A 25,280-nucleotide genomic window follows, 5' to 3' on the forward strand; every position below is an offset into this window, starting at 1 on the left:
GAAAAATATATAAAGTTTCAGTTGGTTTTATGTTATTTTTTATCTATATGAATGAAAGGAAGAAATGGAAAACATTTTTTTCCATTTACCACCCTCCACACACACCTACCTGTAGATACCAACAGGTTTTATGGAAATGTTTTACTTTTTAGATTTAGGAACATGCTTCTGTTCTCATTGAATGTTCTGTCTTGTAAGATTGTAATTTCTATTTTTTTAAAGAAAAGAAAATAACTAAATAAAATTTCCTCTTTCGGACCAGTCAGCTAGGAAGGGAGGGCAGGGGAGGGAGAAATGTTTATTTAAGGACAAAAGCATTGTCTGAATTTTTCATGACATTAAATAAAAAGTAATATAATGTACGGATGAAAAACTTTTTACTGAGGTGTATTCTATAGGTATATAGATGTATCTTGCACAAAGTTTACAGGGAGAAAAATAAAGTCTGTTTTACAAGGTAAAAAAACATAATAATGTTGGAAATAGGGACTGTGATTCCAAATTTTTGCAAAGGGTGAGACTGGAAGCAAAGCCCTCAAAGTCACGGAAAAGGCTTTCATTTCTTCAGCGGGCTCAAGACCAAGCTGTACCAGAAGCCCCGATCCAGCGCAGGATTTGGACACAAAGCTGGATTTTGGATGTTGTAAGGTATGATTGGGTCGCTTAAAGCTAGGCCCACGCTGGAAGGATCCTGAGGTCCGGGAAGGGGCTTCGTCTGGGAAACCTCTGTTCAAGCACCACCAGGCTGAGGACAGTGACCGCACCTGGCGGTACTGGGGACACGTTTCAGGGCAGGGGGTAGCTGGATTCGTTTTCAAACGGCACCCAGTCCTAGGAGGGAAGGAAGGAAGATACGTGCCCTGGGTACAAGGACTCGGATGCAAGGACTCCTCTCTGTCAGGATGCGGATGGGTCAAAGGTATCACTGGGTATCAAGCGTGCAAATCTCATCCTCATTTCCCCCTTCCGCTTCCCCTGAAAACCTCACCTGGGTGCATGCTCCCCGCTCTCTGGGCAGATCCAGGGCAGTCGTGTCCCCGGCAGCAGCAGCTGAACTGGCTGGGAGCTGTGGAGCAGAGCAAAATAACGAAAAGGGATCCTTGTACCAGCAGGGTCAGTAAATCCCAGGGTCTCGCCTCACCGGCTCCCCAGCCGCTGCCGCTCTGCCATTCCCAGGAGGCGGCACACGTCCTCCTTCAGTTCCCACCCGCAGAGTTTATAGATTGCAGGATAAAACCTGGCTGCTACCGAGAGCCAGGAACAGCCAGAAGCACGGCACAGCTCGTGGAGACATGGGGACGGGCTGTTGTCCCGTTTGGAGAGGGAGGGAGTGGAGCTGGGGCGGCCGGGGCTGTGGCAGCATGCAGGGACCAGCCAGAGCTGCGGGTGTAGCAGCCCACGGCCTTGCCAAGCTGCCGCACACCGGCACGTTTGTTTGGTTTTCATTTTTAAAAAGATGTCTTTTTCCACAAAAATCATGTTTCTTCATTTCTTTGGGGGAAAAAAAATAAATAAAGCATGGGAAATCAGTTTTAAAAATTCCTTGCAAAGAGCTACTCTTTAAACAAAACATGTTTATGAAAAATGGCCTTTGGGTTCCAGGGGAGATGCTGGGAATTGCCGGGAGGAGCGTTAACACCTGCAGTCCGTGGGAGCCAGCGGGTTCAAGGGCCCCTGGAAGCCCGAACACCGTCAGCAAGAGGCGGCAGGAGGGGACTGCCCGAGCGCATCCGTCCCAGGCGGGGCGCAGCGAGGACAGGAGCTGCGTACCAGGGTGACCCAGATGCCCGGAGTCCCCGTCCCTGGGCTCTGCCCATCCCGCCTTCCCCAGTAAGCTCTCCCTTTCTCTTACTGGCGACCCAATGTCTCCAGTAGCACTGGATTTACTGGGGCGGAGTGACCTCTACTGGTTTACAGCTAAAATATTCCCTGCATGTCTCTCACGCTTCTAGATAGATGGAGGCAGGAGGCCCGATTCTCCCCTCCCAAAAAATATCTGCCCAGCTGGCAAATACTGCAGCAAGCGGCACTGCCTGTGCCCGCTTTGGGGAGCAATCCCCAGCAAAGCTGGGCAGCCTGCCTAGAGCAGGGGCCGAACGCAAGCAATGAGCCCCAAGACCTGTATTTTAGGGAAACTTTGTGGACGAGGGGTGCGAAGGCCTCAGCATCTGCTCGGCTAAGCGTTAGAGGGATGAGTCTGGATCACACGGCCCGGAGCTGGCAGCGCTGCCTTTACAGAAACCCCAGCCCCAGGGCATGTTCTAAAGTAGAGTAGGGTTTATATACGGCCAACTTTACAGCATTTACATAGAGCTGGTACCTTGGAGATGGGCTGGATGTTAAGGAGTCTAACACAGCGTAAATAAGGAGTTAAGGAGCTACAGAACCAAACAAAAGTGTATCAATCCAGAAAGTGTTTAAATCCAGCCGTCGGTGTGGCTGGGTAGGGGCTTCCCAGTACAGCGCTGTCAGCACAAAGATTTCAGAGGGCTTGGTCTGTTCAACCCTCACCACCCTGTTTCGCTGAACTGCAGAAGGGGGTAAATCACACAAGAACCGGGCACCACCTCCATTGTTGCTGCCGCTGATTTACCTGACTTGCTCAGTAGTGAAATCAGCATTTAATGACCCATGTTATAAACGGCAATCTCCTCAATGACCACCCAGCCCTGGGTCCCCAACCCAGTCATCACCCATCAACCGTTGTAGCTAAAACTTGGTTTGAGTTGTAACTAAATGTTGTAACTAAAACTTTTGAACTAAAACTTTACTTAAGTTGTAACTAATCCAGCAACTAAACCTTGGTGATGTGCGGAGAGGCTGAGCTGGCAGCTGGATGCCGTAACGCTGTTTGGAGACGGAGCCCACGGGTGCCTCCGAAGCAGCTCCGGCACCGGCGTGTCCTCCGCAGGGTGCTGCCGGGAGGGGCACGGCACGAACCCCCTGTCCCAAACCCGCTCCGTTTTATCTGAAAAGAAAACGGTACCAAGGCTGAGGCGCGGCCTGCGCGGCGGGCAGCACCTCCTCAGGCCGAGGGGTGCGGGCGCCCCAGGGCCGGGGTTTTTAACGCTTGTGAAGGGGTCAGGGCGAGGGGGCCCGGGCCCGTACAGGGCTGAGCCCTGCCCGCCGCAGCTCCCCGCCCGTGGCGGCCTCTCCTCGGCCCTGGCGCCAGCGCTGAGGCTCCTCCACCCCTCAGGGGCCATCCACGCACCCCCGCCCCGGCCCACGCACCCGTCTGGTGAACGGGCGGTGATAAACCCACCCCCTCGGGCGGCAAAGCCTCCCCGGCGGGGACGGGGACGGGGACCAGGACCGGGACGGGGACCGGGACCGGAGCGGGACCAGGCCGAGGCCCCGGCACGCCCCGCCGTGAGGCGCCGCAGGCCCCGTCCCGCGCACTCCCGTCCCGGACACTTCTGTCCCTCTCGGCCCCCGTAGCGGAATCATCCCCGCCTCAGCCCACGCCCCGTAGCCGGCTGGCCCCTCATGTGAGGAGCGGTGGGGGTGTGCCGCGGGGCACGCCGGGAAGTGTAGTCCGCTTCGCCGGGAGCGCCGCGGCGGCGGCCATTGGCGGGACTCTCTTTCCCAGCGCGCCCCGCGGCGGGCTGGAGGGAGCGGGGCTCCGGCCGCTGCGCCTTGAGGTGGGCACGGTGAGCGCCGGGCCGGGGCCGCGGCTGCGGCTGCGGGGGGTCGGGCCGGGGGACAGCGGGGCAGCGGGGACAGCCTCGGGGGAGGAACGGGCGTCGGGAGGGAGCGCGGGCGGCCTCGTGGAGTCGCGATGCAGCGGGCCCGGCCCAGGGGGGTCGGGCGGGGGGGTGACAGGGCGCCTCAGAGTGCATCTGGGGCTGTCACGGGGCCTGCCCAGCGGCCGGCGGTGGGGCAGCGCGGAATGCCCGGGGAGGGGGACGACGGCGAGGAGGTAATGGGGACGGCCCTGGGGACGACAGCGACGGGGGTAATGGGGACAGCGAGGGCGGCGACAGGGGAGGGGGTGTCGCGGGAGCCTGTGCTTGGGGAGGTATTGGGGACAGGTCTGGGGGGATGGCGCGTGTGTGGGGAGGAATCGGGGACAGCCCTGGCGGGGGGGAGAGATTGGGGCCGGCTCCGGTGGGAGCAGCTATCGGGGGCAGCGTGTGCGGGCGGCGCTGGAGACAGCCCCGGCGGAGAGCGGTGAGGGGGCCCGTGCCCCCATGGAGCACGGCGGCAGGTGTACGGAGGCTGCTCCCGTCCCCTCCAGGACTGCGAGCACCCCGGCTGCGCTCTCCATCCTCTCCTCGACGGGTGCTCGGGAATTTGCCTCTCACAGCTGCTTTCTGCCTTGGTCATGTGGGGCCAGCCGGCCGGGACACATCTGGCAGGGACACATCTGGCAGGGCTGGCATTCGGGGGCTCCCAGGGGAGCGCAGGGCAGGCCAAGGGGATGAGGCCGGTGCGCTCAGGGCAGCTGCACAGCTCTGGCTGGGGAAGTTCATGTAAGTGATTTTCCAGGGACTGTGAGGAGCGAGGGTGAGGCTTTTTGACTTGCATGGTTTGGGTAACAGCTCTTTCATATACTGCCCTTGATAGAGACAGCACATGGACATTGTAATTTTATTTCCCCCTCTCTGGCTTAAGTTTTTTTGTGAGCATGAACTAGCTCTGAGAAACTCTTATCTGACCCTTGTCAGATAAGAGAGCAGTAGCTTAGAAATTAAGCAGGTAATTGATGGATTAATTTATCTGGTTTTTAGTGTTATTGTGGGTCAACTAATGTTGCTGCTTCTGTCTGCAGCCCAGGTCTTCTATGTGAGGCCAATCCGAGTAGGTGACAAGCAGTGGAATAGGCTTGTGCTCTGAACACGCGTGTTTCTGTGCTTTCTGTCTTCCTCTGGAGCCTTCTGAGGTTCTGCCCCTGAGCGGCCAAGCTTTACTTCTGGAAGCAGTCGTACCAAAGTCAATATTTGTGTGCTGCGGGTTGCGTAGTACCTAAATTAAGGCTTCTGCCCATCTGCTGAGGCAATAGCTATGGCTGTGTAAACAGGCTGGGACAGACCTGGGGGGAATTGCTTCCGATTGTGCTTTCTCACCAGCTCCAGGATGGGAGACAAGGGGGAGAGGAGGCAGCAAAATGCCCTGTGCAGCCAGGCGTCCCCGAGAGGCTCCGGTAACTTGGAGGTATCTGTTGGACTGACGTGGGAGGAGGCTAACCCTTGCTAACTTTATTGTTCCCTGAGCGTTTTCTCAGCGGGAGTGCTGCCGTAAACAGTTTCCCCATTCTCACTGGTCGTGCTGGGCAGCTTTTGGAATTACTTTTTGGGCTGGTTTTGTTGCCTCATCTAATTTGAAGCACGGCACTGCAAGCGTTGCGCTGGCGTCACTGAAGGGGCAGTGTCCCGCTCCGCAAGGGTTGGCAGCGCACAGTGGGGAGGGGAAACACTATCAAATACAAACTGTATCAGCTATACAAAGTCTAGGTTCGTAGAGCTGAGCCAAGTGTTTTGGTGCCTTGCAGAGTGACCTCTGCTGCCTTGGGCTCTCTGGGAAATTCCTGATAAGAGGTGGGCATCTGAATGAGACTCAAAACCAGCCTTTTCTCTTAAAACCAGTGCGGAGTCACCACTTTCTTTTTAAATGCAACTGAAAGGCTTACGAGCAAGGCCATTTGCTTGCTTCAGGAACACTGGAGGCTGCGTTGATTCCCTGCCGAGCCTGGTGGTTTCAAATCCACGTCTCCCAGATCCCCGCGGAGTGCCCTTGCTTTTAGGCCGTTTGCTCTTTTGAAATGTCTGCGGTCTGCTGGTTTGCAGCGTGAAGTGACTTCTGAAAGCCTGGTCTCTGGTGATAGCCCTCACCCGAGGGGTAAGCTTGAACCACTTTCAGGAGATGTGCGTTGTGCCCAGGTCTTCTCATTCTGCTTGTGCTCTAATCATTAAATCATTGTCTTACGAGGGAGTGTTGGCAAGTTCTTCTACAGTTGTTGTTATGTGCGGATCCTGCCCCTCGATTTGCTTTTGGCAAAGTACTCTAGATTAAACCCTTGAGTACAGATTTGCGTAGAAGTTCTTAGCCTTGCTACAGTCATCATATCAGAATGAAAATATAAAAGCAGTACAGAAAATATCCTGAAGCAAGACTTCAGAAGCTGGTGAATTTTGCTGGATGGAAAGCTTAGGATGTCGGGCTCTTCTGCAATTGACTGGGACATCTGCAGATGGGACGAGAGGAGCCAGTGTCCTGTGAATCTGGTCTTAGGGGACTTGCCCCAGGTCAGCAGGTGGTTGAGGAAAGCAGGAATGAGTTCAGCTCTCCCACCTCCCTGTCCTTCTTTTGGCCTGTCCTTTATTTATTTCCCCTATCACCCTTCTCTCTTTTTGGAGAAAGAAATCGTGAGAAATAACTGAAACTTTTAAAACTATTTACTGTAATATAGGCAGAATAAACAAGGGGACTAAACAGTAGCATACATGCAGTCACATAATGTGCCTCAAGCAGATTGCCGCAGGTATTCCTTCACAAAATTTTCCCTAATCTGAGTTGGTGAAACGTGTTTCACACTGAGGTCACGTTCAAAGTAATCGTGTTGTTGTCCGCCTAGAAAAACAGTGCTGCTTGCATACGTGTCTTGGTTTAAAAGGAAAATGCTGTCTCTTAAAATGACACAAGGCATTTTTGTCCTTGAAACACTGGTGAAGAAAAGCTCCGACTGTCTCCAGTGGGCTCTTGTGAGTCATGTGCGTTGGACTGTAAACTTTGGAGTTACTCATTGACCGCGGATGAGCACAGTGGAAAAAGGAAGTTCACTTCACGCTGTGGTTTCCTTAGCTTGTGTGGTTTTTTCCTCCCTCCGCAAATAGCGGATTATATAGGAAGAAGTCTCTGCAGCGGAGTGCAGGATGTTGGGTTTTTTCTATTACCCATTAAACTGAAAATGTTCTGGTGAACAGAGAGCTTATTTACATGTGTTCTTATCTTGCACGAATTCACGCGTGGTTGGATGATACCTGTTTATGGACCTGTTTATCTGTATTTGCTGCGAATCTATTTTCTTATGCCAGGATCTTGCAGCTGGAGCTAGACTTGAGGATGTTGAGGCTGCACAGTGAAGTTTTCCCCCTAAAGGAGTTTTAGCCACTGGCCGTCCGAGCTGAACAATGCCATCACTTATTAGACACAAGATTTTTTCCCTGACTGTACATCTGAGGCCTGTTATCCCGAGACCCTGCAATTAAGAGTTTGCAGAAATCCTGCCCAAACTAAAAGTGGTGAGCTGGGGAGGTATGAAAACAGCAACTCCTGTGCAAGTATATCTCGGAGCACTGAACAAAAATATCATTGGGGTGGATCCTGGAGTCTGAGTTCATGCCCGCGAAAGGTTTGAGCTTGCGGCCGTAGGTGTCCGTGGGGGAAAGCTCCTTTCCCTTTCACCGGGAGCGGGGCTGGAGTCTCGGTGTAGCTGAACCAGTGGAAGGTCAATGCATTTCAGGAACTGATTATTCAGTGTAAAACTTGGTCGTATGCACTTGTCCTTGAAGAAAGAAATATTCTTAAGGCCACTTTGCGGTTACAAAACACATCTTTCTGTAGGGAAATTGCGTTGGTGTCCCAGGAACTTCTGTGAGGTTACTCATAAAGGCAAAGGTTGCTGAAGAGAGGAATGTTCAGGAGTTTCTGTCGTAGCTTCTTTACGTGATAATGTGCTCTGTTGTCAAAGCATTAAACCGTGGCTGAGATTTCTTAGGAAATGAGCAGGTAAACGAGAACAACTGGGTAAGAGGAGAAGGGAGTGGATCGCTGGAATGCTGCTTTCTCTGGTTTTTTATTTATTTATTTGAGTTAAAGCCACTCAACAGCACCACAGTTGTCTCCTTGAGAAGGGAGGGCACAGGAGAGCTACTGTTTGGCCACGATGCCCCTGTCAAGCCAGGAATGTGTCCCTCAGTCTTTCCTTCTGGTCCCTTTTCCAGTGGACAGACTGCCGCCTCCCACCACTCTGCAGCTGTAGACACTGGCACTGAAGTACGTGAACTAAATAATCCTCTTCTGAAGAAGGATCTTACTCGTTTGCTCATCTTTTGGTGAAAGATTCTTTTCTCTTAGTGCGTTAGCGTAACTGGTGTTCATGTGTCATTTGTTCTTCCCCCAAAATTTATGGATCTCAGCTGGGAGCAGCTGCAAATGGGTGTGGTGAAGTTTTAATTGTATTCTTAACTGTCTTCATACTTTATTTTCTATTCACACATTTAAAAAAGGCAAAGCAAAATGCTTCCATTTCTAAATCATAAGTTATAAAAGGCCTGTCAGACGCTGGGTAATGTCTGTATTGTGGGAAAGCCTGGAGGCTTCAGCTGCGACGGGGGCCCTTGTGCGAGCCTTTAACCAGGGAGTCCCAGCCCTGAGCAGCTCACGACTGGCATAGCTTTCCTGTCCACACTCTGTTGCTTTCTTTAGACTGGTACAAGCAAAATAATACATTCTCCTCAATGTAGACATAGTTAAGCTTGTATATAATTGCATCTCTACCTACAGGAGGAATAAGCTGCCTGTACAGGTCCCGCTTCTTATCAGAGTGCCCTTGTCTCCACCAAGGACTGTGCTGGAGTAACTCAATTAAAAAGGAAAGTAAATGCGACCCCCACAAAATAATTGCACCAGTGTAAACTCTTCAACCTCCAGACCATACACAGGGCGTGCAGGAGGGCAGCACAGAGGTGCAGAAAAGGGAAACGAGCTGCTGTAAATCCCCAGGGCTTTGGCTACAACGCAGCTATTCTGACCTCGGTGCTGCGGTTGCTGTCGGTGCTGGCAGCAGCCTGTGGCGTTTGGTGTGTTTTGTAGGGGCATTTTTTAGTCTAGACTCCCTTCATTCTTGATAACTCTTGTCAGACCCTGCAGTGCTGGTTTAGAGGGTTGTTTTGTGGTATTCTGTGTTTTCATTCTGGGATTTGCAGATAGGGGGACACGGTGGTTTTATCCTTAACGGAGGAGGGGTAGAATCACAGACAGACCTCTCAGCTCAGCACAGACCTCTCTGCGGCTTTCATCTGTGTGATCAGTTCTGCCAAAATCAGCAACACGGCTGACGCCGAGTAAACTTTGCAGGATTTGATTCTTCCAGAATTATGGTCACGTTCAATGGTGGTAACAGGAAGAATGAATCTGCATTTCGAGAAGGGTTGTGCAGAATTATTAAAATAGTGGGGGGTGTTGGGTTTTGTGTACCAGCTGATCTTTTTTTTTAACAGCAGTTTACTTCCCAGCTAACAGTGATTATCTGTTCATTTCAGCAGTTGGGAAGGTCCACAGAGAGTCAGGAGCCAACAAATTATCTCAACACCTAAATGAGGCATTAAGTCTGGTGAGCTTGTACAAATCTCTCTTCCGATGTATGCGCTTTGCTGGGTCCCAACCAGAGCTGTCTGTCTCAGCTTGTTGTCTAGCTGCAGCTGGAAGGTACACATGTTCTGGCAGTGGCTCTCTGCGCATCCTCAGCCTTTGCCAGGTACCACTAAGAGCACATTTGTTTGCTGCCGAATAATACAAGCCTTAGAAGCGGTTGACAGTGGGGTTGGGCTGAATGAGATGCTACCAGGTGGAGCTTCATATGTACAAGGAGAAATTGTGATCCTTTCTGTAAGGTTCCAGCGTGCCCATTTTGGGCAATTGGAGATGAGTAGTTTGTAGTGGGAACCCCGGGCTCACAGTGTGTCAAACGCTGTACCGGAGATACTCTCGATTCCAGGAGATTCTTTGGGTGCTGGTTAGTGACATGTGCTGACCTGATTCTCTTTCTCCAATAGATCCGTTGCTATCTGTCTGAAACTTCACCAGGGAACACTCCTAATAGAAATGGCAGGTAAGAGCACCTGAAAATATGGCAATGTAGGGAGAAGAACGGTTTCAGAGAATGTTTTTCAGTACGCTGTGATGGCTGTAATGCGTCAGATATGCGACGTGTCCCTTCCTGAGATCTTAGCGATCCCTAAAGCTCTTCAGCTACTTCTCTTTTCTTGCCTTGGTCGCATTCACTTTTACACTGTATCCACTGTCGATTTGTCAGCTGAGGTTACTGTTCTAGCGATAAAGGCTCAGGTGTGACTTGTTTGAAAGCTGTATGAGTACAGAATTTATTCACAAAAAAGTACATGAGAATAATTCCTTCCTTACAGAGGCTAAACAGCTTTCCACAGCGTTCCTAGCTGTACTATTGATACTAATACATCTTAGTGTTACTTGTAGTGAAATTAGTAACAAAATTCCTCCCAACTTTTTTAAGGTAAGAGAAAGTCTGGGACTTGCATACAGCTGCTGTTCATTGGTAGTACAGTCTGGTTTTTGAAAGCACAGGTTGTGCTTGCTGTTCTAATGTGTTGATCCTAGCCTTGATGGGAGTGCTGTAGCATTCCAAGCTATGCAGTCAGACATGAAAGGGGATATTTTCATTTGATTTCTTTTGTCTACTCTTGGAAGTAACCCAGAACAGTTTAAGACTACAGGGTCTCTGGGTGGGAAAAAGTGGTCATCTGGCTGCTTGCAGCTGGGCAGCAACGGAGAAGAGGTGTAATCCCGATCTTTGTGTTCCTAGCAAACAATTGTGGAAGTACTTGGAGCATTTTGTGAGGTTGAAAAATGACAAACTGCAGTGGCTGCTGCCCAGCAGGCCAGTTGGTTTTGGCCCCACCATTTGGGGACTTCTGCACTAGAGGCTGGCACCAGCTCTATTGCGCATGAGAGATCTGTACTGTAGGAGAGAGAAAATGGGAGAGAGCAGAACCAAAGTAACTAGCTACAGCTTCAGCTGTTGAAGAGAGACAGAACAAAATTTGCCTTATCCCTCTAAACAAAAAGATTGTTAGAGAATCTGCTTTTACTGTCGTCGGTTAATCTTGGTCTTATTGACTTCCCTAGAGAGCTGTCTCTCTAGCTTTGAAAGCTGTGCCCCCTTCCTTTCCTTTGATCCAGCATTGTTATGTCCTTTTGTAGGCTGCTGAGACAGACTGTCCAGGAGAAAGCCCATAAGATGTTTATAGCAAACAAAAAATTAGTGTTAAGAAGTCCAGATTCCTATGGACTTTGAAAGCAGCTGTGGGATATCAGCACTACATGTGATGGGGTCAGCAGTAGGTGTTAACCCATAACTAATACCAGCTTTAGAGGGCATCTGAATTAATGTAAAATGCATTTAGAGGAGATGGGTGAGGAGGAGCAGAAGACTTAATGTTTGTTTTTATAAGGAAAAGTCTACTTAAAAGTCAAGTTGGGCTGGTGACATCAGACATTATTCCATATTTAATCCTGGTGTACTCACAGTGGGCGTTATCCTCACCATATTTTCTGCGTGAAAATATGCCTTTCCTTTGCATGAAGTAAAGCCTTTTCTTTCCTAAAGCATGGCTTACAGCTTTAGACTCTTCCCTGCCAGCCTTCAAGTGAAGCTAAGAAGCTGCTCCTGCGAAATGTCTTCTCACACAGGGCTAATGGCAAGAGAAGGGGAACTCTTGTGCTGACAGTTCTTGTTCAGACATTTCCTCTTGTCTTCTGTGCCATTTGGAGGTTTTCCCAGGACATTCTTCATCTCTTCCTCTGGTTGTTTTTAATTCTGTTTACTGAGGCTGAAGTGGACTAAAGACAATTAGTCACAATGCCCTGGAATCAAACTTTAATCAGCACTGGAAGGCAAGAGCAAACATTCCCAAACATGTAGAAACACATGTCCAGGCACACACATATACACAGCAAATCTGTGCATCTGTCTAGAAGCTGACAGCAGCTTAAATGCAGAGGATTTAGGCATTTAATGACTTGATTTTAAAACATAATTTTTTCCCAAGGTAACGTTTTCTTCACCATATAATTTTTGTCAGCATTTCCTCTAGCTTTTTTTTTTTTCTTCCCCCTTTTTTTTTCGCTGGGGCTTAACCTTACAGGAAAATCTTGACTTTTAAAGAAAAAAGGGTACATTCATGAGTCGCGTCACAACAAAGTCATCCCTGACATCTGACTTGCCTTCCCTGAACTGGATGGTATCTGAGTACTAAATTCCGGTTTAGGAGATGCTTTCCAAAGGCAGCCTTCCTAAGGCCTGATCCATGTGCCAGCAAGCCCACCTTCAGCTTGTGTCTGAAGGTAAATCTGCTTGTCTCGACGATCGCCAGCCTTTCCTCTTGCTTTGGTTTTCTGAGAGGTTGTCACAAAAAACCTCTGTGCAGCCTGTTTCCCCCAGGTGTTGCTGGCCTCTCCCCCCTTCCAGGGGAACCTCATCCTGGAGCTTATTTTAAGGTCTTTTGTCTTGCGGTGCCTTTCGCACAACTTTACGCTGATGTGTAAAGGTATCGAATCCATGTGTCGCTTATTAGCTTGTTCCTATTCCTCACTCTAAGCCTTGCATGTGCTAGTTTAAATATCGTGTCCACTGCTGAGGAAGGAGAACAAGATGTTTGGTGTCCAGGATGAGGATGAACGCGCTGCAGTGAGTAACGTGAATGGCCAGACCTGGCGATGGTTTTCCCTTTTGATTCTTGTGAGTGCATGGGTGTGCATTGGGAAGGTGTGGAGGATATTACATTTGCTCAGCCATATGAGAATGGTTCTGCATTCAGCTAACATCTGTGTTCTGCATTGTAGAAAAGGTGAATAACTTCCCACCGCTCCCCAAGTTTATCCCTCTGAAACCATGTTTCTACCAGAATTTTGCTGATGAAATTCCCATCGATTATCAGTCTCTGGTGAAGAGAATCTACCACGTATGGATCTGTAAGTTGAATGAGAAACCTGTGCTGGGAAAATGTACGTGTGTAGTGAAAAAACCGTAGATCTCAATGACTTATGTGCTTTAAAGTTTTGACTGCAATTAGTTGATGAGAAACAATGATTCATCTTAGAATACTGTAATGTAACTTTATGCCCAAATTTTAAGCTGCCGTGCCTTGAATCTTTGCCGCTAGAAAAGTCCATTAGTAAATTTGAGGAGGAAAAAAGCAGACTGCATTTGATACCTTTATTAATGTCAAGTGATGTTTCAGTCCCCAAAATAGTCCTCTTAAAGTAATTCCCAATTCACCTAAACTAAGATGAATAGGAGAATTTTAGGCAAGAAAATAAATGTGGCTCGCTTGCTTGCTACCTGTCTCCCCACCTCGCTATAGCAAGGCTAAAATTCCCCCTTGTTTGTGCCACCCACAGATTTCCCTTCCCAATTCTAGCCGTACGCTGTCTCTTCCTTAGCTATCCATAGCCTGCAAAACATTCCCTGTCCTGCTGGAGAAGGGCGCTGATCCTCTCGGTCACAGCTGGTGATTTGCTGATATTCTGTATGAACAGACCTCCTGGCTCTGGGCTTGTGTTGTCTGGCTTAGCCATTCAAAAGCCAGTAATGAAAATTGACCATTCTTCTCCAAGGAATGAAATCGGATGAAAAATGGTGTGGCAGGCCTAGAGAACCACAGGGAATGCTTTGGAAGATTAAAAATCTTTTCGCCTTCCTTATCTTTTTTCCCCCAAATGCTTGTCATCCTATTTACCCTTCTCACTGAAGGAAAGCTTGTTTTCTGCCAGATACGCATTTGGTGGCATGGCTTTTATTCCAGATGCATAGGATGTGTGTATGAGAGAGATTTGTGTGCATAAATAATAGCATAATCTATCACTCCATTGTTCTTTCGTTATTTAGAGATGCTGAAATGAGCTCTGTAATTTTCTTGCCTGAAGAAACTGCTTGTCCCTTCAGACTAACTGGTTAAATGTTGCATGCTGTAAAGCTGCCTTTGTCTGCGGCTCTTCCTAAACAAAGCGCCCCTCATTCAAGTTAATGGCAGGCTGGAAAGGTGCCAGCCATTTGGGCAACTAGTCTACGCATGGCTGAGGAGACTTGGCATTTTCACCAGGAGTTTTAAATTTCCGTCTGCAGCACACTTTCTTTTGGGGTCTCCCCGACTTTTTGGGATGGGATGGAGAGAGGGACACATATGGAGGGAAGGCGGTAAACAAGAAAAGGCCAGTGTTAAAAATAGAAACGCAAAAGTCGTTGCTAGAAGGTTGAATGCTCATTACTTTAATTGGATGTGAACATTTTATTAAGGTGGATGGTGATTTGGGGAAACCTGTACCAGAGCTCCCGCTACTGGAGAACAAACTCCTACCTGACGCGCAGGGAGAACCAGAAGTTCCTTAAAACTTTTTATAGGTGCTTGGTGGTTGGTTTTTTTATTAAGTGACTTTTGGAGGATAAATGACTTCTGAAAAGAAAGATTTGGAGGAGTACAGCTACTTACTGTATAAATGAAATGTAAATAATGAAAATTCTTTCTTTCCCCCAATATTAAGATACGTCCAAACCATTGTGTATAAAGCCTTGTTGTTAGCTACTCAGAAGAAATTTTCTTTGTAGTAAAACAATGTTTTATTTTAACTCTCATGTAATTTGTATGTCAGAAGCAGCAGCTGGGTTCGGGTGCTTTCCACGCTAGATTCTCCCGACTGTGTTGTCAATATTATTTTATGACCACAAAACTTTGTAGTTGTTTAGCAGCCCCCGGGCTGCGTGAAGGCAGGTGGTTCTGTGCCAAGAGGAGGAAAGAGAAGAGTCAGGAGAGGCCAGACTGGCATCGGGCATCAGAGGACCAAGGCAGTGATGTGCAGGCGTGCTGCAGAGCCACTGCATGTAGTGAAGCAAGGAATGGGCAGGGCATGTTCACTTACCGTGGGTGAAGAGAAATTCAGGTATTTAATTCTGACTGAATAAATGAGGCCAGGGTCCAAAGTGCTACTGTGAGCTCATCACCAGGTGGTACTGAAGGGTCTTTTGTGTTTGGACCCTCCGCCTTCTCATTTCTCTTTATCTGTGCTAATTGATACAGGTTACCGCAAAGTTTTTTAAGAGTCACCACCTGTTTTCCAAAATAGGAGCTTGTAATTGGGCTAAGCCCCTTTGACACTGGCAGAGCCTGGGGGGATGCAAGGACACAGCTGCAGGGAGTCCCTGGAGCGTTGAGGGGAGTGCGGGGAGGAAAGCGGGGAACCCCTGGCATGGGGACTGAGCTCAGCCTGCGAAAGCCAGGAAGCATGCAGCCCCCCTTTGCGGTGACGTTGAGCTTCAGGGAAAGGGGGGAGCAGCGTCGCTTCATGCTCGTCTACTTAGTGCAGCACTGGTGTGCTCTGGGGGCCGTTGTCAACTGTTCCTTTTTATCCAAGTGGCAGGAACAGGGATGAGAAAAGGCCTTTAAGCCACCCCTATGGTCCTGTGTTCCCAGCCTGATTGGAGTTTGCTTATCCCCTCACTCAAGGCAGCACGTACAAGCCCTGAAGCTAACTTCCAGGCTTCCTCAGAGGCCCAGGGAAGCAGAGAGTGAGCCCGCAAGGCACTGTGCTGGCTCTGTAATAGCCCCTGAGGCAGCCTCAGCAAGCACGGAGACCAAAGTCATATTGAGGCTGGGTGCGGGGCAGTGTTTTACTCCCTCTCCTCTCATAAAGGGGTTTTGCTACAAATGGGAATTGAACCTTGCTCGTAATTCGTAATAATACTGGCCTGAGTCTTGTATTGGTCGCACCGGTTGCTACCCAGCTCTCCATCCTTTGGCGGGTCCCAAAAGAGTTTCCCAGTCCCTCTGCTGCAGCACTCCCTCTGGAGATGGACGTCTCTGTGCTGCCGGCTGCTGGGGTCACGCAGGAACCTGCGACTCACTTGGAGCGGCTGCATTATTGGGCTTGAGTTTCCCACTGCAGCGTGGACCTTTCCCATTATAATACCGGGTGTTTGTTTCCTTTTTTTTGAAGATGTGAAACTGCACAACCTCATGTTCTTTCCTCTGCCCTCTTTACAGTTTACTGCATCACACTAGCAGTGAATATAATTGCGTGCCTGGCATGGTGGATCGGAGGAGGCTACGGGGTCAATTTTGGTTTGGCCATCCTCTGGCTTATCCTCTTCAGTCCCTGCGGCTACGTCTGCTGGTTCCGACCTGCGTACAAAGCCTTTCGGTAAGTGGAAGCCCGTGAGGCGGTTTTGTTTCTGTTTCCTCTGGGAGAGAGAGTGTTGTTACTTGGGAGTGCCCCTATGGAGAGATCTCTGTCTGGGATAAAGATGAAGGACTTGATGTCTGAATGTCTTGTTTATTTTCGAAAAGAAGAAGAATGTGGCTACTTTTAAATACTAGAGGTAGGACTGAGGATTGGAGGTAAGCAGCAGTGAGTAGTTTGCCACTTCTATGAGGATGAAATCCATATTTTACTTAAATATCTCAGGCTTAGCAGCACCCTCATGTCAGTATAGCGTTAAGATAGATACTAATTTGGTAAAGCTTCACTGAGGCTTATTTTGATGGAAGACGATTAAGTTATTAGTTTTTGAGAACTCTTCTGGTTTTTGTCTCTAGATACTTTTGAGAGCTTGGCTGCTTTGCTTTTTAGATAAAAGCAGTTCTCTGGAGCGAGTCCTTCTGAAACTCCACAAATATTTAAAGCCATCCTACATTTTAATTAATAATCATTTGCATTTGCTCATGCTTGCTGTGGATCACTAGGCATTATTCAGACATTAATGCATAATGCTTGTTGGAGCTGTGACGGTCCTGAGCAGTTTCCAGCCTGAGGCAGGGAGAGGAGGCACAGGGGAGGGACCTGCCCGGTGTCACACTGCGAGTCACCAGCAGACCCCACACACCAGTCAGGGGTTTGGGCTCTGAAGGTGAAGCTCTTTTCTGGTAACGGAGAACCAGATGCTCTGGATTTTGGTGATTCACCAGATTCCGAGATGAGTTAGTTTAGATAACAGCAAAAACAGCTGATAGAAATGGGACGGTGGGGTCCTACCTATTTAGCACATGCTATATGAGTTGTTTAAATGCTCTTCCGAATTTACGCTTTGTATACAACACTGGGCAGTTAATGCACTGGTGGTGCTCAAAACATCAGTGACTACATCATGGAGTACAGGGGAGGATTATTTCTGATGGAAATGGAAGGTCACTGGGTTAGATTAATCTGAAAGTTTTAAAAGACATGAAAATACTAGCTCTGAACTCTTGCCCTCTGGGGCTGGGGTTGTGTCTCCATCCCTAGTTCAGAAGCCCGAGGGTCTCTGAGTGCCAGCTAGAGCTCTGCTCAAAGAGCAGGGAACCGCTCTGTTCAAAGAGCAGTTTCCATTCTGAAGTCTGGGAAAAATTACTCCTCCCCATTGACCTCCTCTGGGCTTCACAAGGACCGTTTCTAATTATTTCTTTAATGTTGTTTGTATGTGTTTATGCAACTGAATACTGAAAGGTCCCTGAGGTTACTCTGTGTAAAGACTTCTACAGTTAAAAAAAGAATAAGCCCTAGGGACAGACAGGCAAGCCCAGAGATCGTTGACTTTGACATCCGTTGTAGAAGAGGCTTGAAAAGCAGTGCAATGGGGCAGCAGTGTTTCTTGTGGGATCGCAGCTAGCCGTGATTCAAGAAAGCGAGGTCAGACCCACTTGCTATGCTTGTTCTGGGAAGAGGCAACCCTTCAATATTGGCATCATGTACTGCGAAGATGCTTTCGTAAAACCTTCGTCATACATCTGCATCCAAAATTAAATTAGCTGCAGAGCTTTGGCGCTAGGGCAAAGCTGTTGCAAATCTGCAACCAGAAAGCTGGATCAGAAGTCACCTTTTCTGTGTATCCTCACTAATTCCCACAGATCCTTTCAAATGAAGACTCCTCCAGCCCTTTCAGGTGGTAGTTGCAAGAGTCTGTTTGAAGGCTCAGCTTCGAGCTTAATCCTTGTTAATTAGATTATGATAGGCACTACTGTGAACAGTCCATGTTTAAAGTATTTCTTTCACATTGCTGTACTCTGAGGTGATATTTGAAGGGTGGGGTCATGAGGATACTCGGAGATGGCAGATTTCTTTCACAGCATCTCTGTGGCCATCTTTTGAAAGATGAAAGATAACTGCACCAACACACACGGCTCGGAGCAGCAGGGGTCTGGCTGGAGGCTTTTCCACTGGTCTCAGACTAGCCAGGGTCCACAGCATTGACCTCTCCAGAGCCTGGGATCCTGCCTCCCTCATCTCCTCTTTAGGCATTAGGGGCTAGAATTATAATACTAATAAACATTAAAATACTTTCAGGGTTTGAAAAGGAGCTGGGAATGACTGGAGCTCTTTTGTAAACTCCCCCTTGCACCAAGATGCCTCATAAGCAACTGAAGTGTTTTTTGTAAATCTGTTCTGTAAATCATGGGCCCTTTCAGTTCCTGAGAGAATGGGAATCATTCGTATCATTAAAAATGATAGTTTGAGGAGTTTTAGATGTGCCTGGGCTTACAGTGAAAGGCTAGCTCATCGACGTAGCTGGTTTAATGGGATGAAGATGTTCTGCCGCAGTTCTGTGGCAGAGCCAAAACTTGGGCAAGACAGTGCTGTGCTCCAGTGCACCCATGACGGAGAGACTGTGAACGCATCTGGTCAGCCTTCTTGTTTGGGATCATATTCATGCTGCTTGTTATACCTGAATAAATTAAAGGACCTCACATATTTAGGACCCTCTCAACCTATACGTCCTGGAGAGGTGGAGCCCGCAAAGATGCGGAAAGCATGCTTCTGCATTTCCCCAGACAGGGTACCACCCGCTTCTGTTATGGCTGTTTTTCCTCCTATTATGTCCCAGTGCTGGATTATTAACCGTGGGTGTGTAAGTGTGATGACGAAGAGCCACTGAGACATTCCCAGCTGGAATTCTCATGCTCAATGAACGCTTTTAGCGTATGGGCAAACTCTGCCTGCTGAGTTCAGGCCCCCTTGTGCCTACTTGCCAGTGGCTGAGCTGCACAGGTGTCAGGCTGTGCTGTCCTCAGATGTTTGGTCAGAGAAATGATTCAGGCACTCTCTGTTCTGCAGGAGACTGCCTCTCCTCATGTGTCATCATATATACAATTACTTTGGTAGAGCAATTGCAGGAGCCAGGCTTATTGGAAGAGATTAGGTGCTGATGATTCATGGATCTGCGTGCTTTCACAGCCAGGGAAAGAGGAGTAGCCTTCAAAGTACATAGCTGTAGAGGGATCTCTTCTGAGATACCACATTTGAGAGTTTGTACGTGATGGGGTCAAACATCAGCGTGAAGCCAGTCTGTGAGGTGCCAGTCTCTCCCTAATTTCCTCTCTTCCTTCACAGGTCGGACAGCTCGTTTAATTTTATGGCCTTTTTCTTCATCTTTGGCGCACAGTTTATTCTGACGATCCTGCAGGCGATTGGTTTCTCCGGATGGGGAGCTTGGTAAGCAGGATGCTCCTACAGTCTTATAGCTGAGCACTCAGCTCCCATGCCTGAGAGTTTCAGGCTATGGGCTGTTTCCGTGAACTTTTGAGAAGCTGGTGGGAGTCTGTACAGGGTGGAGTGGAAGAAGTTTTCTGTTTTCCTCTGTGGCATAATTATATCTGCTCTTGGAGTACACAGTTCTGTTTTCATTGCTGTATTGGCGGAAGTCAGATATCTTCACCTGCTCGTTCTTTTTGGCACCTTCCTACAATGTCCATTTCTTTTTACCGTTTAACCAGCCAGTTTCAAGATTCATCTGATCCTGTCTTAGCATTGCCCTCAAAGTATTCACAGCACATGGTGAGCAGCGCATGATGACTCACTGTTGGCCTATAGAGCAAGTATTGTGAGAGTTGTCCTAAAATAAATGGGAGCATTTTAGTGTCTGTCCCTGGTTATGTTATAATTGTTTGGCATTTTAACTTTCTGTCTCTAGAAACTTGAGAGCAATTCCTACCGAAACTACAAATAATAGAAAGTCCTAGCACTCCATATAGCATTTTGGTTTTTTAACTGCTGATGCTCTCCAGTTGCCCTACCTGGTTATTGCCATCAAAGGAAAGGAGATGCAGTGTAAATCATAAGACCCTCGCGTTCCCTGTTCCCAGGTCTGGTCTCTAGACGCACAACCTCTGCGCAACCAAAAGCACCTTGGGAATAAATCTTCTCTTCCCAAAGTCTGTGCAGCAGCTGGCTGTCCCCTAAAGGTCTGAGACTGGATTAGCGAGGGATGCTGGCAAGCAAGATTTGAGATCTTGGGGAAATACCTGCCTGAGCTGCATTATATTCTGTCCATTTTCTCCGTTGTTCTTTTCATTTTCAAGAGCTTTAAAGCTGCCTTGTAATTTCTGGGTATGACTAAACAGTTTTTCAGATAATAAGGACACTTAAAAGAGAGCTATAATGATACTGTTTCCTTCTTTCTGTTTCTTCCAGTGGATGGTTGGCAGCCATTACTTTCTTTAGCACCAATGTTGCAGCTGCTGTGTTTATGCTGTTTCCTGCCATTATGTTTACAATGTCAGCGGTTGCAATGCTCATCTGCATTTTAAGGGTAGGTGCTTCAGATGTCTCTCCGCCTTGGAGTATCTGCACTTTGTATCGCAATAATGTGAACCGGCAGCTTAGCAGCCACTGTAAGCCATCACTGCTTTTAAAGGTTTTATAGTGTAGTCAGTTGGTGTCTCTCGGAGTATCTAGAGGACAAATTCAGATAACACAAGACAGCTGGGGCTGGATGTTGTCACCATTTCATGTGGCGATGTTCCTTTACGTCACTCGAAGCAAGCTTTGTTGCTCATTGGGATGGTCATTGATGGTAAAGGTGAAGCATCTCGAGATGACCTGCAGCAGGGACTGGGTGGCAGGATGGGAAGTGGTCCTCAGTTCTCTGCAGAAAGAAGGATTTGGAGGTAGGACTGTCTGGAAAGCTTCAGTAGACTGACGGCAGAGGAGGAGAGAAGGCAGAAGCCCTGCTGAAGCAGCAGTGTCAGTTTTACAGAGGTTTCAGCCCGCTGGCCTGGGTTGGCTGTCTTGCTGTGGGATCCCCAACCTGAATCCTAGACATGTGGCTGAAATGGGTTCAAGTCTTGGGTTGATATGATCTATTTGCACCTCTGTTCACTGTATTATTACCTTTGTAGTGCTTTTGTTCCTTGGAAATACAGCTCTTTACAGAGAGAGAAACAAATACATGATACAGTACCAAAGTGACTATAGCTCTTCTGAGGAAGAGGTGTGGGTACCTGTTGCTGACTTTCCTCTTGTTCTCCCTTTCATCCATTAGGTACATAAAATCTACCGAGGGGCTGGTGGAAGCTTTCAGAAAGCTCAGGACGAGTGGAACAGCGGCACATGGAGGAACCCCCCCAGCAGGGAGGCCCAGTACAACAATTTTTCTGGGAACAGCCTGCCAGAGTATCCCACAGTGCCCAACTATCCCCCGGGAAACCAATGGCCTTAAGCAGCAACAGCTGCAAACTGCCTGGATTCTCTTCTTTTTGGTCTTTTTATTATTGTTATTTGAAAAGATCATTTGCATTCCCCCCCAAGCACCCCAGTCATCTTGGGGACTTTTTGGTTGTTTTTTTTTTTCTCCTCATCACTGCAGAAGATATGTGCTGTCAGCCCTTGCCACCTCTGCACGGCCTTATCAGAAAGTTTTTTGTTTGCGTTGAGTTACCAGTATTTGCCTCGTTGCAGACTGAGGAACCAACCGTTCACTGCCCTTGCTTGAGGGAATCCTCTCATGACCATGTCTGAAAAAGGCTGACTTCCCCATGACAGCGAACGCTACCACGATTGCTCCTTCTCCTGCCCCCCTGCTTAGTTTTCATCACATGCACAGCACACCCCCAAGTCATCTGTAATTGTAACAAGCGCAATCAGAGCAGTAGTAGCAACTGGTGTTTACTCTCCCGGATGAATAATCTGGAATTTTCACTCTAAGGGAAATGCAACACCTAAATTATTTGGTATGAGTGATATCGAAGGTATTGGTAAAATCTACCACCTCATTTGCTTGTGCTCTCTGGTGAAGAATCCTTTAGATAACGGTGCTTGCTGTGGGTGAATGTTGTTCAGATGTGAAGTCCACGAGAGTCCTCATTTGTCTGGCTAGGACTATTGTTATGCTAGAAGTCTTGCTTTCCCTGCTGCCAAAAGTTTTTGCCAGATCTGTGTGCTTCAAAGGTACGGATTCATCTCATTGCGTTAATGATTGCTCACTAAAAGCCTGATTCAAAGCCCACTGGAAACTATTGAAAAGCTTGCTGACACTGGGCTTGGACCTGGCTACCTGGGTGATGTTCACCCTGTTTACAGGTAGGCAGCATGAGATCTCTATGCCATCTGACTTCCACTTACGAGGCATCCAGGTTTTGTGCTGACCCAAGAAATGCTCTACGGGACACACCTTGCCCTGTTGGGACACCCTTTTTTCTGGGCTCCCAGCCAGTAGCCGGATGCAAGATAACTATTGATCTCAGTGCTGGGGCCCCAGTGTGGTTTGGGAGTAATTCTGTTACAATGCATAGTTTTAATTCTGCCTTCTACCGATGTAGTTGAAATCCAAACATTATGCAGTGGGGTGGGGTAGACCAAGGAAAGCTTGTTAGTCCTCATAGCTGATGTTAGTTGTGCAGACCTGCTCTGCGTCTGTGTAGCCAGCAGCACTTTCCTTCCATGTACGAGCAGGGAGAGAGAGATTTTTTGCCTTTCTCCAAGAATCGGCTAAAGAGAGGGTAAAGCTGTTGGGAGGGATTGTTTTCCCTGAGAGCTAGCATCCGTCTCGTCGTTCATCTCCATTCTGTGCATGCACATCAGGACTCCTGTAGCCTGAGCCATCCAATTCCCCTGTGTCCTATAGTGATCCAAGCAGCAAAGGCTGCAATTTTTTCTTCTCCCTCAACAGCCTGCTGTGAACTTTTTCAAACCTGTCAAAACTGGGAGGTCGGTTCCCAATATTTTTATAGGGAGTGAGTGTTCAAAGTCTTCGGCGCTGAAAGTTTTGGCCAATGATCCTGTGAAGGACGGAGCGCTCCGCTGCGGAGACTTGGGAGGTGTTGGGCACCCCGTGGGTCAGACCCAGGGCCTGCCCGGCTTGGCAGGCTGGCGGATGGGATGCCAGAGATGTTGTGGTGTAAGCGGAGTCACTCCAAATTCATGCTGAGTAACTAGAAAAGAAAATTGGCTCCTGGAAAGGGACAGGGAGGTTGTCCTAGCTAGGTGGAATTGATTTGCAAGTGATCTTTTGAAAACTCTCTCTACATGTGCCTTATCTAATAAAATATTAGTTCACGAAGGAGAACTCTTCCTTCCGCATCGCCCCTGTAGAACTTCCCATTTGCTCTATTAACTTTTCCTGTGTCATACTGTAAATACTACATGAAGTACAGCTTGGAGTCTGCATGACACCTTTGTTACTAGGGCCAAAGCAAAAGCAAACGTGAATCAGAGGGCAGAGCCTCCTGAATTTCCGTTTACAAGCAACACTGACACCCTGCTGCAGAACCAGCCTTTTGCTGGGTCTGCGATATTAACGTGCTCCAAACACGAGGGGTTTTTTCTCGTGAGCGTGCAGTGTGCTTAAGTATGAACGCTTGAAGCCTTCTTAACAGAACACGACCTGATCGCGTTGTCAAGCTTTTAGGTGCCTTTGTCTTGTGTCAAGTGTAATTTTAAGTGTTCTTTGTCGCTTGCCATCAGAAAGTGATAAAAGAACTGCCTGTCGATTAACTCCCTGGAAATACGATTGCGCTACAGGGGAGTGAGGGAAGGTTAACGGGGCCGAATGTGAGGTTTGCCATACTTGGAAGCCAGAACACGGTGCACCCGTGTACCACGCTCCCTCCGGTCCTCCCCCTCGCCATCCTCAGCCTCTTGCCAAAATTTTTCAAAAGCGATTGGTGTCTGTCCTTTCTTAGTGTGTCAGGTTGGAGATTTCAAAGGAACCAAGAGGAGAAGCATTGCTGGGGACTCTGCATCCTGCTTCTCTCTCTTTTTTTTTTTTCTTTTTTTGCTTTTTTCTTCCGCTCCCTTGGATATCTGGGGGGCTGTTCACGTTCAGCCACGTTGAAAATGCTTGATACAAGGAGAAGGGGTACTTAGGAACCTGCCCACCACAATGGTCAGAGCCAGACACCAAAATCGCGACCCATTAGCATACACTGCCTGAGATCTCTACAGAGCTTAAACGAACCTCTCTGGATGGGATCTGCCATCTCTCATCCCCCCTCCATCCTCTTTGATGCCAGAAACCGTAATTCCAGAAAGTTGACTCAACACGCTCCTGAACTACTGTGGCTTATTTTTTTGGACTCCTCTGTATGTTTTTAAATGTTTACATTAGATTTCTAAGACTTCTTAACACCATTAACCTGGACCTGGCTCCTGGTTTTGTTCGGCATCACGTGGCGTGTATGTGTGCGATGTTTCATGTCACTTGTGGAGCTCTGGTTTTTGTTTGTGTTTTTCTCCTGATCACAAGACAATAAATGCTCATCCTGTGCTTGATGAGAAGAACTGGCCGCATTAGAGAAGTGTGTCTGTTCCTAGGTAACCGGAGTTATCTGGCAGAGGGAAATGGCGAAATCTCTATTTTCCTCCAAAGTCTCCCACCACATGTTGTTTTTTCCTTAAAAGAACAGCACGTTTAGGGATGAAGCTCATCCTCTGTGCTGGGGACCGGCACAAGAGTGGCACGCTGCGGTTTGTACTCTTACAGATGCCTGATAAGCGTTTACCAAAGGTGCTGCCATTATTCTCATTTTCTAACGAAGGGAACGGAGAGCAGAGGTGTGGGTGGTGGGGAGAAAGTCGCATCTCCCGAGTGCTGGGGACGAGGTCTTTTTCCTGGCCTCTCCTTAGCAGTGCAGAGACTCGCACCAGCCCCTTGCAGCGCTGGCTTCTGCCTTCTCCGGTTTATTGCCCGGAAGGAGATCATTATCCCTGGAGTAAACGGGCTGTGTGACAGCGAAGGTGAGTTGAATCGCTCTATTTAGCACGTAGCTGAATTTATTGCCCCAAATTACCATATTGTGGCTACATACCCCAGTTCCGCTCTGTAGCAGATATTTAATCCTAAAAGAGCCGTTTTCATCACAGCTGCTCAATACGACATCTGCTAATCTCGATGTCTTCCTTACCTCGAAAAGCCTTGTGCCAGGTACCCCCTGCCCAGCCATCAGCATCTTGCTTTGACCAGCAGTGGTTTCCTGCAGCTGCTCGCTGCTGTGCCAGTGATGTGTTTGAGCACGAGGATGAAGCGGCTTTTGCTCAAATTCTTGCTCCAGGCCCTCAAAGTCTGAGCGCGAGGCACAGCTTGAAGCTCCTGCTCCAGCTGCTACTAGGGCAGGTCCTTGGCATTTGGGAGTGACGAGTCGTTTGCCTCCGCCGCGCTCCCTGCGCGAGAGCCGGGGCTCGGCAGGAGGATGGGGCAAGGTTCGTTAGGAACGAGCCCGAAGCGTGGGGACGGGGGGGTGGTTGTAGGGCCGAGCTCAGCCCCTCGCCCCAAGGAGCTCCCC

At 48.5% G+C, this 25,280-nt stretch overlaps 1 protein-coding gene across 4 annotated transcripts; it reads left to right on the plus strand.

Annotated features, from left to right (window-relative positions):
* The first annotated feature begins 3,537 nt into the window (after positions 1 to 3,537).
* On the plus strand, positions 3,538 to 24,284 carry SCAMP4 (secretory carrier membrane protein 4). Of its 4 annotated transcripts, none has more exons than XM_075523880.1 (8): positions 3,538 to 3,641; positions 9,264 to 9,334; positions 9,777 to 9,832; positions 12,601 to 12,729; positions 15,795 to 15,951; positions 19,114 to 19,215; positions 20,194 to 20,311; positions 21,044 to 24,284. In XM_075523880.1, the coding sequence occupies exons 3-8, from the start codon at positions 9,826 to 9,828 to the stop codon at positions 21,218 to 21,220; spliced, it is 690 nt and encodes a 229-aa protein (XP_075379995.1). In that variant the 5' UTR covers positions 3,538 to 3,641; positions 9,264 to 9,334; positions 9,777 to 9,825; the 3' UTR covers positions 21,221 to 24,284. The 4 variants fall into 4 exon arrangements, with proteins under 4 accessions (XP_075379995.1, XP_075379997.1, XP_075379996.1 ...); XM_075523882.1 differs by having other exon boundaries at positions 3,553 to 3,641; positions 9,267 to 9,334; XM_075523881.1 differs by having other exon boundaries at positions 3,554 to 3,650.
* The last annotated feature ends 996 nt before the right edge of the window (positions 24,285 to 25,280 follow it).

Source organism: Mycteria americana, chromosome 24 (genome assembly GCF_035582795.1).
Source record: "Mycteria americana isolate JAX WOST 10 ecotype Jacksonville Zoo and Gardens chromosome 24, USCA_MyAme_1.0, whole genome shotgun sequence".
In the NCBI taxonomy this organism is placed as follows: domain Eukaryota; kingdom Metazoa; phylum Chordata; class Aves; order Ciconiiformes; family Ciconiidae; genus Mycteria; species Mycteria americana.

Coding starts and splice junctions, on each gene's coding strand:
- SCAMP4 (XM_075523880.1), top strand. Junction 12,730..15,794: donor AATCTACCACGTATGGATCT/GTAAGTTGAATG, acceptor CCCTCTTTACAG/TTTACTGCATCACACTAGCA. Junction 19,216..20,193: donor TTCTCCGGATGGGGAGCTTG/GTAAGCAGGATG, acceptor TGTTTCTTCCAG/TGGATGGTTGGCAGCCATTA.